Consider the following 16973-nt stretch of genomic DNA (forward strand, 5'->3'; position numbering starts at 1 on the left):
CCACAGCTGGTGTGCTCTTAACGCCCAGCTGGACGCGTGTTATTATGTGCGTACAGTAAACTGGTGCGCCAGTCCGCTCTGGCATAATGTAAGCTGATTATCTCTCCCTGAGATCTCGTCTCCTATGTGTCCAAGGAAAATAAACAGATAAACAAGCATGGTGGAAACTGGGGTGTTCAGGGCCTTAAAGCCTGATTTGACTTAGGGGGTCAAAGTTCAGGCAGAGGTAATGTGTTATGACACAGGGATGCATTACAGGACTATTAAAATCACAACAAAACATGCTTACTGTCTATCCCACTTTTCTTTCAGTTGTTATTTAGGAATTTGTCACCACTTTGCTGCTATATGATGTCATCAATAAAAGTGGCAAGTTAAACAGCTGATTTCTCATGTACAACGAAAGCACATCAGATTTTATGAATGCCATGAATGTTTGTTTCACTTATACATATCGGTTTGTCACAGTCACTTGGTATACATTTATATTTTTTTCTGAAACAGTTATTGACACTTCTTTTATTAGCCATTTTCATAACGACTACAATTAGATATATCTACTTTTCCATTTAAACATTGGTTGATCCTAGCTAAAAAAAACAAAAAAACAAATGTGGGACAACTAGGATGCTTAAGAGGGGCAACACGGGACATAGTACCAACACTATGATGACGTCATACCCTTTAATTTAACGCAGATCACACATTACATTAATCAATTTCTGCTTCGCCTGTGAGTGCACGAAAAAGAATTAGCACAAATTTATACAAAAACAACACATTAACCTTTTTGAAGTTTAATAAAGCCATCACTTTAACAATATTTCTAAAGTTGTTCAGAGTTTATAAAAAGATATAACTTAACAAGCTTTTACAGTTTAACACTTTTTAAATGTTTATCAGAAAAACGTTATTAAACTTTTGTGTTAAATATTGTTTAAGTCAATCTTGGCTGCTTTTCCCTTGTCTGCCTGGCAACTATCTTTGGGTTTGAGTAAAAATGAGTCCATAGAGCGTTTCTTGTGCGACATAATGCTCCCCTCCGTGTGAAACTGAAAAACAACTTCACAAAAAGCTCTCTGAGAATCACCTTTCACTGGCCTCACCCAGTTATAAACCGCTCCGTAGTCTTTGTTGCAGCTGCATTTTCTTTACTAGTTTCCCAGATGTTCTGGATACATGAAAATCATTTTATTGTTTTTTAATTTTTTTAATTTTATGATCAAATGCAGGAATTTCTTTTTTTAGAAAATCTGAACCACAGACCTGTACAAATCGAGAGGACTGTTGAACCTTTTTAAACATTTGTTTACTCGTGTAATTTTCTGGTTTTATCCTGTGTAACTCCAACACGTTGAGAGAAGGAACTTTGACATATTTAACAGGCTGGCTGTTGTTGAAGAACCTGACTGGTAGCTCTATAACTATAACAGGACAACCTCCTCACAAAGCAGGCCTAGATAAAAATGTGACCCGTGTGTGTGTGTGTGTGTGTGTGTGTGTGTGTGTGTGTGTGTGTGTGTGTGTGTGTGTGTGTGTGTGTGTGTGTGTGTGTGTGTGGAGCAGATGAAAGCAACTTGAGTGTTGAGAGTGCATTTAAACTTGATTTTCAAATGTCACCTGCTAGACAAGTTCAAACACAGACTACCTGGAGATATTTTGATCTGTCCATGGGAACAAAAGATGCAGAATAAAGGAGGTGGAGAATACATATACCATGTTTATAAACGGTTAAATGTCCTTAGTTTGAATTTTCTTTTTTTTACTGTTCACAATTTTCAACTTTGTGCCGGTCTCAACGCCTATTAAGACTTTGTAACCCGTTGCTCACACTGACTACGGTGCGGGTTGCGGTCCTGATCCAGTTCTGGTTTTCCGCAAACCCTCACTCACACTGCTTCTAGGGAAACAGCGATCAGCTGTGGCTCTTGTTGCGGAAAGGGCGCTCATGAGAAAGAAGTTCAAATGGTTCTTTGTGTTGCTGTCCCACATTAATGATTAAAATACAGCTATGGATTTTGTTTTTTGGGGCAAAACTCGTTCCGTGCGCATAAATATCCTATTTCGCCCTCCAATGGCCCTTATGTTTCCATGTGTTTCTGTGTTGCCATTTTGTTTACACTAGTCAAGTTAGCGTAAATTGGTGGGGTTATTTTATTCTAAAATTCACTGGAACTTTATCCTGTCTAGCGCTCGACGTTTCCTGTTTGGCTTGTCAAATTCGGGAGCGTGATCACCTCAAGGACAGGGGCTGCCTATTGGAGCTGACCACTGAGCTCTATTTATTCACTGGAGTGCGCATTGGCCGTATATAATACATGTTGCTGTGAAGCCACCAGCCGCCATATTGGTACTCCCTATTTTCCTCCAGTAACTAGGTAATATGTGCGCTACAGCATCAAACAACGAGGATTTTCTCATGTTCAGGGGGGGCTTAAAACTGTTATGTTATGTACTAAAACTTCCAAGTACTGAGAAAGTCATGTGCTGAAATATTTTGCATGTTATTTATTTATATATATACGGTATATATAAATAACATTTATAAGTATATAAATAACAATATACAAAAACATATATATACATATATGTATACACAGTGTGCGATTTGCAAAAAAAACCAGAGGGGGGGATCATTTCAAAAGTTTTATTAATGAATAAAAGTTTTATTAATAATGGTTAGCTAGCAGGGGCTCTTTCAGGTAGCTAGCTAGATCCAGTAGGTTAGACTTTTGTTTTTAAACTTGCGCCATATACTGTCGGGACTCAGGAGTGGGTATTAGTTTACTTTAACCGCTTTGAGCAGAAAACGTAATAATACTCTTTAAATACAAACAACAAAATTAATTTACAAATGTGAAGGACACAAGACATGTATTAATATCAATTTCGAAAAATCCATAATATTCAGGGGTTAAAGCAAAAATAATCAATTTGACTGAAAACATTTTCTAGTCAGCCCATATATTCCCGGGCCGTGGACGTAATGCCACCTTAATAACCTCATTTGCTTATTGTAACAAGTCCACTTTAACCAAATCTGACAGTTCCATTGACAATTCCCGTATCTCTCCCACCTTCCAGCTTCAGAGCCTTTGCACCATCATATACAGCCCTCTGCATAATCTCTTTCACTTTCCACATCCATAGCATCACCTGGTTAACTTTCATATTTGCAGCATCAAGCAAGTTCTTCCTTCACACTTTTGCCAAACTGGTCCACAGTCCACTCACCTTTCCACTTTACAATTTCAAAACCCTCCATAAACTGCAGCTAATTCAAAAGACAGCAGCTTCATCATTACATCATCTTCTTCACACCTGTACATTAACTCCACTGTAACATTCAATATAAATCAATCCTATATACTCTGTGTCCCCACCTCTCGCTCATTGACTGCTGGAGATGGTCAACAGCCCCTCCACGACCTTCTTTGTTACAGAAAAGCGCAGGTGGAATAATATTTATGATTATTTTTTTTACTTTTTCCGAATCAGACCCAGTCAAACCGGGACATCGTTTCACATTCCGACCCTCCATCTTCTTCTTAAAAAAAAAAAAAAAAAGCGCGTCATGCTAAATTAGCCGACCTACAGCGTTGCTCTTTCAGTTTTAAATAAAACATAACAGCGACAGACACACTTACCGAGGGAAGTTGTTGTCAGCTGTTTTATGCACTGAACTTTCTGACCTACTGGTTTACATAAATCCAAAGAAAACCTTTGACCACCACAACTTTCATTCATGCATCTGTGGTCAGTTTGAGATGTTCTTCCAAAAGTTAAAATGATTGAACACCGATAAACCTCACACTGGTAGATTTCCGCTTTGCAAAGACCCGCCCTACTCTCCTTCTGATTGGCTAATGTCCTAGCTCTGCCAGATTTCATTGGTTAAGCGCAGCTTCTGTTTAAAATCTTGAATAAAAAGTCTACACGGAACATTTTGCGCTCATTTTCCAAATTACAAAAGTCCCTCACAGCGACAGAGAACATTAAACCCCTGATAATATTACATCCCCCCCAGCAAATCGCACCCAGTGTATACATATATATACATATACACACACACACACACACACACACACACACACATATATATATATATATATATATATATATATATATATATATATATATATATATATATATATATATATATATATATATATATATATACAACATGTAAAATATTTCAGCACATAATTTCCTATTAGTTGATAGTGTTAGTACATCCACTGACTGTAGAATTACCTGCGAAACGTTTTCACATAGCCAGAAAACTGCTTGTTGTTGCAACCAAATCCTATGGGATTCTGTGAGAGTAGGGAGTAGCAAGATGGCGGCCAGTGACTTCAGTTTTTTGGGCAAATCAGCACTCCAGTGAATTAATAAAGATCAGTGGAGCTGACGTTATAGCATGGCCGCCATCTTGGATGGGTCTCTCACGTGCCCCCAGTGCATTTTTTGTACTGAGAAAGCTGTTTGCCCAACTAAAATAAATCATAATTCCCTGGATTTTTGCTTGATTTTCACACGGTTTGGTTTGTAACAAACGGTAGACATGAGGTTATGATCCAGGACGTGTTTTCATGCTAAAATATGTTGTTTTATGCTGTTTAACAAAGTGACATATATGGTATATTAATGTATAAATTAATATGTGATTTCATACTGAAATACTTTGTTTTATGCTCTTAAACAAAGAGACACAAAAAAAAACACATGAATACATTTTATATTTTAATAAAGCAACATGTTTGGTCATTCATTTAAATTTAATTCACTCTCTCATACACGTACAATTTTGAGCTTTTTCACACCAACAATAAATTCTTTATATTTTTGCGTCCTGTGAAGACACACATGCATACACACAGTTTTTTAAAGGTCTGGAAAAGTGTTTAAAAAATTCCAGTGTCTTACACTCCCCTGTTTGCAAAGGCGGCTTGAGCTTAAGAGCCTTGAAAAACAGGGGAGGACCTAAAAAGGTCCTCACTTTACATCATAGTCCTCACTTTACCTGTAAAATATTCTCCCTCAGCTGCAAGTACAAAAACGCATGCACACACACACGCACTCATTATTTTGCAATTAATTAGTTACAGACAAAAATAACTTGTTTAAAAAGATAACTAATTTAATCACATCTTTTCAGTTCCCTTATTTCTGGATCACCAGTAGCGCTGATGCACACATTTTGGTCCAGTAAGTGGCAGTAATGCTCATAAAGATTGTTTGCCATGCACAACATGCAGAGTAAAAAATGCACCATATCTGTTTGTTTTGAAACACATTTATTTTAGCTTAAAATTATTCTTTAAATGTCCTTCAGTTGTAAAATTTATTTATATCAGTTGAGAACTGACCGGCAAAGGGAAGCACACAATAATTGCACAATTTAAATAACGGTACATACATTACTGAAGGATATTAACACTTATACAACGTATTATCTCATCTACTGTTTTGTCAAACAGGGAAGTGACACTTCTAAATTGTATATTTTTCTAGACGAGGACTGAATTATTCCCTAATTTTTTTTTTTGACCCCGATTAGAGGACCAATATGCAAAATGTCATTATTTTAGATAGAAAGAGCAAAACATAGTGATGTGAAGAACTAAAGGTAATATTTCAGATGGACTATGGTATGTATGACTTCACACTGCATCTCTCTGTGTTGTTCTCCAGGTTCTTGTTTACAAGCCAGGCCGGCAGCCCGTGCATGTACGTGCATGTGAACAGCTGCCAGTCAGGACTTAGCTCCTCCCTGCCCTAAAATGCTATTGTCAGAGCAGCGAGCAACATGGCTGAGAGCACCCCCAGCAGATCAAAATGTTGTGTTGCTAACAGCATTATAAAGTTATGAATTACTTACTTCTTCACTAGAAATGTTCCTCCAAAAGGTGATACCATTTTGCTGTGTTTTTGTCCATTACAAATATGTGCATAGGAGGCGAAGGGTTGCAGCTGGAGTGGAGGTAGACAGAGGTGTGGCTTGTCATACGTCTTGATTTCACAGTGTTTAAGTACCACCTAGTGTTGCATTATTGCTTATTGTTCCTTTAAGTAAGTTAAAATTTTGTCATTTGTACTTGATCATTTTTCTGTTAACAAGAAAAAACCCTGCGCCTTCAAAAAATATTGCCTGGGTATTGAAAATGGTATTGAGTATCAAGTATTTTACTTTCAGCATCCTGACAACCTTATTTTATCTACCAAATTATCTTCCATTTACATCAAATCCAAGCCCCATCTGCTTTTACCACTATTTACATGCAAGGTTAAATCAGCTAAGAGTAATATTTGAGGCTTGGTTCCTTAGTTTTGAATGATCTACTTTTATTGGGTGAGTTGGAAAGTAAAAAAAACAACAAGAGGAAGAAGCAAGGAGATGGTTTTCCTCTTCAAAAACGGGTTAAAAGAAAGATCAAGGGGTAGAGCCACTCTTTCAAATATGAAAAAAAAAAAAACTGATAGTATTCGGGCAGACAGCTCCGCTAACTGATGACAGGCTGAAACATATCACGTAACTTGTGCGCATGCTTGCGGCGTTGAGAGAAGCGTCTGGGAATTTGACACGCTCTGCTTATTTCCCCCCGGCTGGCTGGTCACATGCTTGAATCCAACAGCGTCGCTTGGTGTGAGTCTGTATGTGCCTTCACCTGACACTGTGGTGGTTTGTGTGAGTGTGTGCTTGGGAGCATGGATGCATACACCTACATGCACCTGCAGTGGGTAGGATAATTATCCCTGTGCACAGAATCAATCAAAATCAGACTTGGCAGGTATTAAAGAAGCTGTCATGAAAATGTGTGCGTGAAGCCACAGAGAGAGACACACACACCTGGGTTCTGGATGGCAACGTTGATTAGACAACTCACAGGTGGGAGAACAGGAGTGGAGGAGAAGCAAAATGATGGATGCCAAACAGAAAGGCATCTATTTGTAACAAGGAAGCACTCTGAGGGAAGCTGTACTTGTGGTTTTATTCCAATTTCCAGTTTCCACTAGCAACCTAACAAACAATGCTCCAGTCACTACACTGTTAATTCCCCTCTGTTTGTGTATGTGTTAGGTAATATGTCATGTCTGCTAGGAGCCGATTCGAGCAGCCGTCACAGCCTGCTTGTGAGGTATCAGCAGAAATCCAACTTCAAGTTCATGTTACCACATTGAACAAACAGACTCGCTCTCTCTTAGACGCGCGCAACACACACACACACACACACAAAGTCTGATGTGTGTGTGTGTGTGTGTGTGTGCAATAAACATCACTGCATGAAAGCAGAGCTCTCATTGTTGGAGGACCACTGATCGACTCTAATGGCTCCAGCACATGGTGGGGGTCATGACAACACAATAAAAGGAAGCAACAATGTTTATGCATCTCTGAAATTCTGTGTAAATGGTGTTGAAGAGTCACTTTTGAACTCAGTCTCGCACACAGTAGCACACACTCACAGACACCCAGTAGGACAAGTCTCATTCGGTAATAGGCAATTATTTGATGAAACAGTTGCATAGCAACCCACACATACAAATAAAACACAAACAAACATGTTGTGATTCAGAATTTTATTGGAGAATGACAAGCTGGAAGAAAGACATTCTCTGACCCCCTGGCTAATTTGGTTAGCTGTTATATGATATAACTGTATGTACCTCGTACTTTGTCCATCTGCTTGTGTGTGTGTGTGTGTGTGTGTGTGTGTGTGTGTGTGTGTGTGTGTGTGTGTGTGTGTGTGTGTGTGTGTGTGTGTGTGTGTGTGTGTGCGTGTGTGTGTGTTATTTTGATTATCGTTGTCATGGAATCCTTTACATAGTTACTAGATAACCCAAAAGCAAAACATATACAAGCAGGTATCACCGTACATAACCTCACACAAAACACACACTTAAGTCACACACACTAACTTACAAAGCAGTGCAATACAATTAATGATATAGATAATAAATATAAGTAATAAATTATGTTAGAAATACCTCTCTCCCTCTGTGCATTGCATTTTGTGTGTTTCCTGTTGTTCAGCTGAAGCATCTTTCATAGTTAGGCATATGGGACTTTGACTCAAGTGACTTAAATTCAAGTTCTAGACTAAAAAACAATGACTTGTGACCTGACTAAATTCAATTTAATTTTATTTATATAGCGCCAATTCAAGAAACATGTCATCTCAAGGCACCAAAGTCAAGGTTCCAAAATCAAATTCAATCAGATTATAAAGATTGGATTAGATTATAAGGATTAGTCAAAAAATGTTCTATATAAGGAAACCCAGTAGATTGCATCAAGTCTTGACAAGCAGCATTCACTCCTGAAGGAGTGTAGAGTCCCAGGGACAGTCGTCTGCATTGTCCATGGCTTTGCAGCAATCCCTCACACTGAGCAAGCATGAAGGGACAGTGGAGAGGAAAACTCCCCTTTAACGGGAAGGAAAACCTCCAGCAGAACCAGGCTCAGTATGAATGGTCATCTGCTTCGACCAACTGGGGGTTAGAGAAGACAGAGCAGAGACACAACAATCTCCTGGTTCCACAGGAGAGGAACCTGTCTCCTGTGGAACCAACTCCCAGTTTAGCTAAAGGATCTGCCTCCCATTCTACTTTTAGAGACTCTAGGAACCACCAGCAGACCTGCAGTCTGAGAGCGAAGTGCTCTGTTAGGAACATACGGGGTAATCAGAGCTCTGATATATGATGGAGCTTGATTATTAAGGGCTTTATACGTTAGAAGAAGAATTTTAAATTCTATTCTTGATTTAACAGGAAGTCAATGAAGGGAAGCTAAAATTGGAGAAATATGATCCCTCTTGTTGATTTTCATCAGAACTCCTGCTGCAGCATTTTGGATCAGCTGAAGGCTTTGAACTTCATTTTGTGGACTTCCTGATAGTAAAGAATTACAATAGTCCAGCCTTGAAGTAACAAATGCATGGAGTAGTTTTTCAGCATCACCCCTGGATAGAATGTTTCTAATTTTGGCGATATTCATGAGGTGAAAAAAGGAAACTCTGGAAACCTGTTTAATATGGGATTTAAATGACATCTCTTGGTTTGTTGATTAGCAACTACTTTCTCAAGAATTTTAGATAGAAAAAGAAGATTAGATATAGGTCTTTAATTTACTAACTCATCTTGATCAAGAGATGGTTTCTTAAGAAAAGGTTTAATAACAGCTACTTTAAATGCCTGTGGTACATATCCATTTACTAAGGATAGATTAAACACGTCTAAAATAGGGGCATTGATCAAAGGGAATACCTCCTTAAATAACCTGGTTGGGATTGGGTCTAACATACAGGTAGAAGTTTTAGATGAAGCTAAAATTTTAGATAGCTCAGACAGCTCTACTGCTTTTAAACAGTTCAAACACCAATCAGGTTCTAAAGATTCCTCTAACACTGCCTCACTTACTGAGGATGAGATAATCATGTTTGGAAGGATGCCAATTATACCCACGAAATAAATTTCACTTCCAATGTCGACAGAAAATATTAATGCAAGCAGAAACCTCACTCGGTACAGACTCGAATCTGAAATTTGTACCTGAGCTCTAGAAACGTCTGACTTAGATTATAAACTAAAGACTAATGCTGCATTCAGACAAAATGTGATTTGAGTGTCAAAAAGGTGTCTGATGCCTCATCTTGGACCCTTGTGTACTTTTAAGTCATATGCATGTCTTGAGCTTATTTGATGCTCTAGACGCACGTTGGAAAAAAGTATGCTTAAGGCCGGTTCACACGGCAGGATTTTTAGCCCGTTCCGACAGGCTCCGACTATCACCGTGGCTCTTAAGAAATATTCCTGCCCTGTATGGTGTGTTAAGAAGGATCTGGTCCGCTCGGTTGAACGTTGGGACCGCTCCGACCTCAAAGCGGGGCTATTTAACATGTTGGATTGTCTTGCCCTGATATCCTAGCATTTGGGGCGTCCACTAATGACAAACGAGCAGGCAGTCTGTTGATTGTAACTTGTAGCCAATCAGAAAGCAAGGCGAGGGAAACTGCAAGAAAAAAAAAACTGCTCACCTCCGTATTATAGTGCAGAAAACACAAAGCTTCCTGTTGATGCTGTTTCCACTCGTTTAACCAACAGCTTTTATTTTTGTAATGCTTTTTCTCTGTTAAAATTTGTCCACAAACCATTGTTTTTCCTCGTAGTCCATGTTTATTTACAGTGAACTCACGTTTTATCTTGTGAGATTTCCCCTCTGACATCTGAATGATCCTGAGTGAACTCTTTTTCTGTGTGGTGTGGTGTGGTGTGGTGTGCTCGCCATCTGACCGGATACCACACACTGTATGGGCAAAGCTGTTTTATCTACAATTGTTTATCATTATGTGTGGTGTCTCTCGGGCTTCGAAAGTCGGCTGACTAAATCTTGCCATGTGAACCAGCCTTTAGACACGTCTGACGTGCATTGGGAGGAGCTACAATGTTCTTTTCCTCAAATATGGGGAAATATTTACGGTGGTAAAAGTTTTGATAACATTCCAGAGATGCCAACTTCCTCGTTAATCCTCCTCCAGGCAAGGTCCTTTCTAATACTGTCTCTGTAGTGATCGCTTGATTGATCATAGATAATAGGATAGGAAAAAAAGAGTGACGATAAGTGTGTCCTCCATTGTCGACTGGTCCGTCCATCCTGTCGGCAAATGCACGTCTACGTCACATAGCAATCTCTCTGATTGATTGATGCTCCATGTCCAGCTGCGAAAGTTGAGATTTTCCAACTGTAGCGTCTGCCGCTTTGGACATGCTGGACGCTTGGTATCTCAAAATGTGTTGCGCCCAAAGTGTGAAACGTGCCGCAGGACTTCTCGATGCCCCTAGATGTGCATCCACCATAGACTTTGCATGTAAACCAGACACACCTGACACTCAAATCAAGTTCGGTCTGAACACAGCTTTAGGACTTGGCTCTAATTCTATGTTAACACTGCAGGTCTTGATGCTCTTAATGCTCAATTCCAATTTTTTTTATTGAGGTGGCCGTTCATACTACTATTAAATGTGACCACCATCATACTGCTGTCTGAATGGTTCAAGACCGCAAAGCGACCCGCATGCACCGATAACAGAAGGAGACGTCACACAGCACTGCACTGTCTACGGAAGTTATGCTGAATGTAATTGCTTCTAGAAGTGTATGATAAAGTTTTTTTAAAAGAAAAAAAATAAACGCAAATACTGGCCAGCATCTTGTTATTATTTGAAAGCTGATGAGCAACAATATTAAGACCACATGATAGCAAGATGGAGTAAGGTAAGAAGAAAGCAGCACAGCTATTAACATTGATCTGCTGTGTGTGGATGTGTAGCGAGAGACAGGAGAGTGATGTGAAAGACGGATAAATGCAACATTACTGTTCAGACTGTGAACACTTTGAAAAATATCCAATATGTATCCGAATTAGTACCATAGATGGAAGTGTCATAAATCAGTTTTTTTTTTTTATTTTGGTGAAAAGATCAGAATTGGGCCGTTCACACTGCCATGAAAAAGACAAATATGGGTCACATAAAAGAAAAAGATCCAATTTGTGTCACATTTCCCTGTAGTGTGAACGTAGCTTAAGTCATGCTCTAATCTTGAGACTTTACTTGGATTCATACTCTAACGACTTGAGAGTTGGCCTAAACTTGTGCTCAAAAGACTCCAATTAGACTTGAATTTTAAAGACTTGAGACTAGACTCTGACTTTAGCTCTAATGACTTAAGAAGGGACACTGGGGGAAAAAAATAAATTGATAAATGTTCATGCTGTGAATTAAACACCAAAAGGTATGTATTATGCCATAGCCTTTAGCAAAGAGCATTGCAGGCGGACAAAATTAAATACATCTCATTTGTAACATTCATTTCAGTCATCTCGAAGTTGAATTCTTACCTAGAGTACATGTTCAAAAAGAGACTTATACACATCTCTGATACCCATAATGTTTAACCACATAATTACTACCATAAATAAATCCCACATCCTTCCTTTTTTTTTTTGTTGCAGCCCAATTTACTAATTGAAGCTAAAATCTGCTTCCTGAATAGGGAGCAGGACCCTAATGTAATAAATGTGTCCCCCCCGAGACATTAAACATCAATTAGATGCAGGTGATTGTTAAAAGGGGATGCAGTGCACACATTAACACATCTTAAAAAAAGAAAATGGAGCTAAAAAAAAAAAGGCAGACAGATTTATCACATGAAGAGGCCTTTATTGAGATTAATATAAAAGAACATAATGACATGGAACATTTTGTGCTCACTCGTTGGAAACAAATTTGCTGGAGGATGTTTGGTTTGAGTTTGTGATGCTGACCTTTATTCCGTACCTCTGAAAATATGTGAAAGAATAGGGGAAAAAAACGAACTCTCTCCTGACACACACCTGGAAAAAAAACAAAAAAAAACAACATTTGATTTGGTAGGTCATGTTAACACTGAGGCTGAGATTAGCATTGTTCATGCGAGGTCCTGTCTGTTTGTGTGTGCGTGAGTGTTTGTGATGTGTCCTGATGGGGCAGCCGACTTGGGCTTCTGGTAGGGGGGTACTCTAATCTGACATGTACTCACTGGCTATGCCCTACCTAGTTATTCTACTGACAGCCACTGCCTGGGGAACAGGAGCTGCAGCGCATGCACGCAAAGAACACACAAATTCATCTGTGAGACCCACAGACACGTAAAATTCACCCGCACACACACACGCGAGCGGGTTGTGTGCATATTCACGCAAGCACTCCTCTGGAGGCAGTGTTCTTTCTGATCTTGCTTTGAGCCTGGCTGGTACAGAAGGGTGAACGGTGGGAGTCTGGTCTGCTGTCACTTGAAAAGCAAATGCCTGGCCAGGGATAGGCACACGTTTAAGATGCAAAGGATCAGAAAGTGTCAAAGATTGAGCCCTAAATAAGGAGTTACGAAGAATATCGCTCTCATCGGCGCTCACACGGTGAAGCTATGGTCTGTTTGCTACTTTTAATCGTACTTTCTAGCAATGGCATTCAACACACACACACACACACACACACACACCTAAAGGGCTCACGCATGCCCTTTGCACATGCACATCCTGAAAGTAGAATATTGCACAGAGAAAATAAATGATCAATTTTAGAAACAACATCTTAAAATATTCAACACTGACACAGAAAACAAAGGTGATAAGTGAGAAGAACCCCAAATACACGTGATCATAAAAGCCATATAAATGTTAATTCTTACACACAGTTTTTCTTCTTCCCCTAGAGTTGAACGGACAGCAAAATCAGATGCATTTATCTGAAGGAACAGGGCCTTGAAAAAGTATTAGCCCGCTTACAGATTTCACTCAAATGTTTCAATAAATATTTGAGTTAAAAAAGAAAATGCAGTTTTCAAATGATTTTGATCTTTTGAAGGAAATCAGTAAGTACGCAAATACTCATGGCACATCAGCAGCATTTAAGCTGAAAGTCCTGCTAGGTCCAAAGCCCCGAGCTTCATGCTGTCAGTGAAACTGGTTTATTGTTGCACAATCTGAACATGAACTTTCCATAAGATTGTATCATGACTTGACCCGTGTGGTCATAAACAGCTGCTGAAAGTAACTGTTTCATTAGTAAATGGACCTTTAAGCTATAATTCTTTCCATGGTGCTTTTTGTTCTCTCAATAGTTGCAGGGTGCAGATTAGAAAGCCAGGTAATTCCCCCCCTTTCACCACGCGCACATGGATCTGTGTTAACTTTCTGTATGTCCTTGACAAAACAGGCAGTGGAACTGATGTTGTTATTTCAGCCTGGTGAGCAGGATAGATTGCCTGCTGTGTGGCAGTTTGCATCGATAGGTTAAATTTAAGTCTTTTAGTGCTGAACATTGGCGCACTGCCCAGAATTGCAATACATACAACAACACGTGCAGAGGTCACACTGCACTTTTCCTGACATAGTTCAACTTGTTGTTGTAATATATACACATAATATACATACAAGTATATTTTGAACACATTTCCTCCATTATTAAATCACTTTTTACATTATCTGCAACATGTGAGTTGAGTGTGCTATTGAAGACCTATTATCTTTTTAAAGATAACCGTTTCCTTACGTGAATAAACTTCCTGTTTAAATAGAAATAACTTTAAATCTAAATCTGCCAGGGAAATGAATTATTTTGTTTTTTGTTTGATGTTTTTTAAATAATCGATGTGACCTACAATATCAGATTTTTCCCCAGCGGTGAGATCTTTCGTCTCCCTACATACTAAGCATGGATAAAGACCTTTGGCTCACTCTGTGTTAGTGTACTCACTAAGTTTGGTTCTGCTCTTGGATGATTATAGGATGAGGTAAGGTTTTTTTTTCAGCCCAATTAAACTCTGACTGGGCGCTAATATATTTCTCAGAAATAAATTCAGACCCCTATATCCCTTCCTAGAAGCGCTAGACTTCTTATCATTGTAATAATAAGTCAAATGAGGTATCCCATGTGGCTTTCCAGTAAATTTATGCCGCAGCCTTTTTGATGAGACTGCAGTTTGATTATGAGAGTGAGTTTGGAATAAGCAGAAAATCCCCTGCCAAGATTATTACGTGTCATTCCGATTGCACTTTCAGCTGAACTTCACGATTATTATCTGTCTGCTGTTAGCCTCTATTTGTCAAGTCTGGTTTGTGTAAGCTGTGTTGCCTATTATGTTTACTCTTTTCTCCATCTTGCTGTCAGGCCTTATTTTGTGATGTCGTATGAAGGAACAGAATGTGCTGTTGCAGGTCCAGGTCACACAGTCTCCCTCTGCCTCATAAACTTGCTTTGCAGCAATCTGTGAGACTTGATAGGTCCTGTCTGTAAAAAGGGATATTAAAGGAGATAGATCATCATATCTTAAAGTTGGAAGTCCTGAAAAATGTGAAAGCCTGAAAAGCCGCAATTGTCCTTTTTTTAGGTTTTTAAAGTGGATAAGTTGTTTCTTTTAAACAAAAAAGCCTTCTGAGTTATACCCCTATCAGAAGGCACTGCCATATATTTTTTGTAATTATAGAATCAGTTCTGATATTGCCAAAAAAACTTTTTAACTAGAATATGTTCTACAGACGTGTGACCATTTATTGGCAACAAGAAATGAATGTAATGAGCACTTTTGCTATAAATATCAGTTGTACAGGAAGCTTAGGAGGCTTAGTGGAAATAAGCACAGATAGTGAGGATAGATATCTCCTTACATATCAAAAATAGTCTTTGTGTTTGAAACTCTTTTGGCTCCAGGGCTAGTTAACAATTGAAGCATTTGCATTTAAATAAAGGAACAGCTCAAAGCTTAAGGACGAATAGACGACACAGTTTGTGCTATGGCTACAGCTATTCTTGAGGGCAGAGTCAACAGCCAGACCATCAAGGGGACTGCCGGTGTTGTAAAGTTTTCATCCTCAAATAACGTTTCATTGCAGATACCATCTGAGTATTTTCTTTTCCTTCTAACCATCAAATGTGTAACACTTGTGTTTAATTACTGTTTAAGGCCAAACATTTATTTGTGGGTAAATTATCTGCAGATGGACTGACAAACAGTGTCATGGGAATAACATTTTGATGGCTAAATTCTGATGACAAAGCTGTTGGGAGAAACAGAAGGGCGGGTGCCCCAGGACATCAACATTGCTGATCAGAACCAAAGATAAAAGTCCCAACATTTGCCTGAATCCATTCTCCAGATGTCCAGACCTCCTCCTCACTGATGCCCTAGTTTGGTGTTTTTATATGTAACATCGTCACTCTTCAGCAACTTTCAACTCCATTCACTTTTCCTTTTTTTCAATATTTTTCCATTCAGGCACTGAAATCTATGACTACTTTGTGATACAATTCTGAACATAGGAGAAAAGAAAATGCAATAAGAAGACTTTGGTGAACTGCCTTTAAATAAGACTTGTTTTGGCTCTAGATGGGTTCATTTAGTTGCCAGGGCCATAACCTTTTACTCATTTATGTCTGGAGATTATTGCTGGCTATAAAACCAGTTAATAGGACAGATTATCACTAACGGCTGTATTAGTGTGATGCAGTAGACCAGATGGTTTACAGTTTTTTGCACTCTGCTTAATATGCAAATGTGTAAATATGCTAGTTTTCCAATTCTGCAAGGGCGGATGTAAAAGTGCACGTTGCTATTGACTATCATGCGTTACTAACCCTCCTCTAACATCCAGCTTTGCTTATTGTGTCTTAAGACACAATATAAGGTGGGGAAGGAAGCCCATCCCTTCACATCAGTCACTCATGATGAACGTTTTAATTTTTAATCTCTCTTCATTTTACCAACATCATACTTCCATCTGGATCATCAAGATAAATTGCCTATAAACTAATTTCCCCCTTGTGAGAATTAAGTGGTGTTATGTTCAGCTGAGGCTCTCTAATGAGAATACATTGCTGCTGACACTTCACGTTCCCTCCCTCAGATTTCTCTTGTTTTTTTGTTTTTTCTCCCTGACAGGCTGGCGACGGCAGCTAACATGAAGGATGAGGCAGAGGAGAAACTTGGGAAAGAGAAGCAGCATGCTGAAACACTCCGGTAAGGATGGCACATCAGAAATCCACGAGTGAAAGTCCAATCTAATGACACGACACTGAGAGCATAATGATCTATCAGAGACTTCGCAAATAAAGTACAAACAGCTTGAGATGTGCGTCACTTCTCCAACTCACACAAAGAAGAAGAAAAACTCTGCTTGGCTATTTGCATCTTCACCAGATCCGTCGCAGGGAGAGGAGGTCAGATGGGAGACGAGTGAGAGAAAACAGAGGAGGGGAATGTTAATTCATCTAACCCGTGGGTTAATTCCTGGAAATGAGAAGAGAGGCAGAAAAAGACATGAACAACTAACGACAGGATGGAGGCAGAGGTTGAAGAGAGAGTGAGAGAGAAGAGATGGGATATCAAGGAAATAGTGCTTTTTAATCACCCTGCTGACATTGAGAAATTCTACATG

General features: G+C 39.1%; 1 protein-coding gene across 2 annotated transcripts in view; it reads left to right on the plus strand.

The window, feature by feature from the left end:
* lekr1 (leucine, glutamate and lysine rich 1) overlaps positions 1 to 16973 on the plus strand; it is a 157977-nt gene that overhangs the window by 68680 nt on the left and 72324 nt on the right. For both annotated transcript variants that reach the window (XM_036149971.1, XM_036149972.1), the window contains exon 4: positions 16478 to 16555. In XM_036149971.1, the coding sequence (XP_036005864.1) occupies positions 16478 to 16555 (78 nt within the window). The remainder of the gene's footprint in view (positions 1 to 16477; positions 16556 to 16973) is intronic.

This window comes from Fundulus heteroclitus, chromosome 18, assembly GCF_011125445.2.
Source record: "Fundulus heteroclitus isolate FHET01 chromosome 18, MU-UCD_Fhet_4.1, whole genome shotgun sequence".
In the NCBI taxonomy this organism is placed as follows: Eukaryota; Metazoa; Chordata; class Actinopteri; order Cyprinodontiformes; family Fundulidae; genus Fundulus; species Fundulus heteroclitus.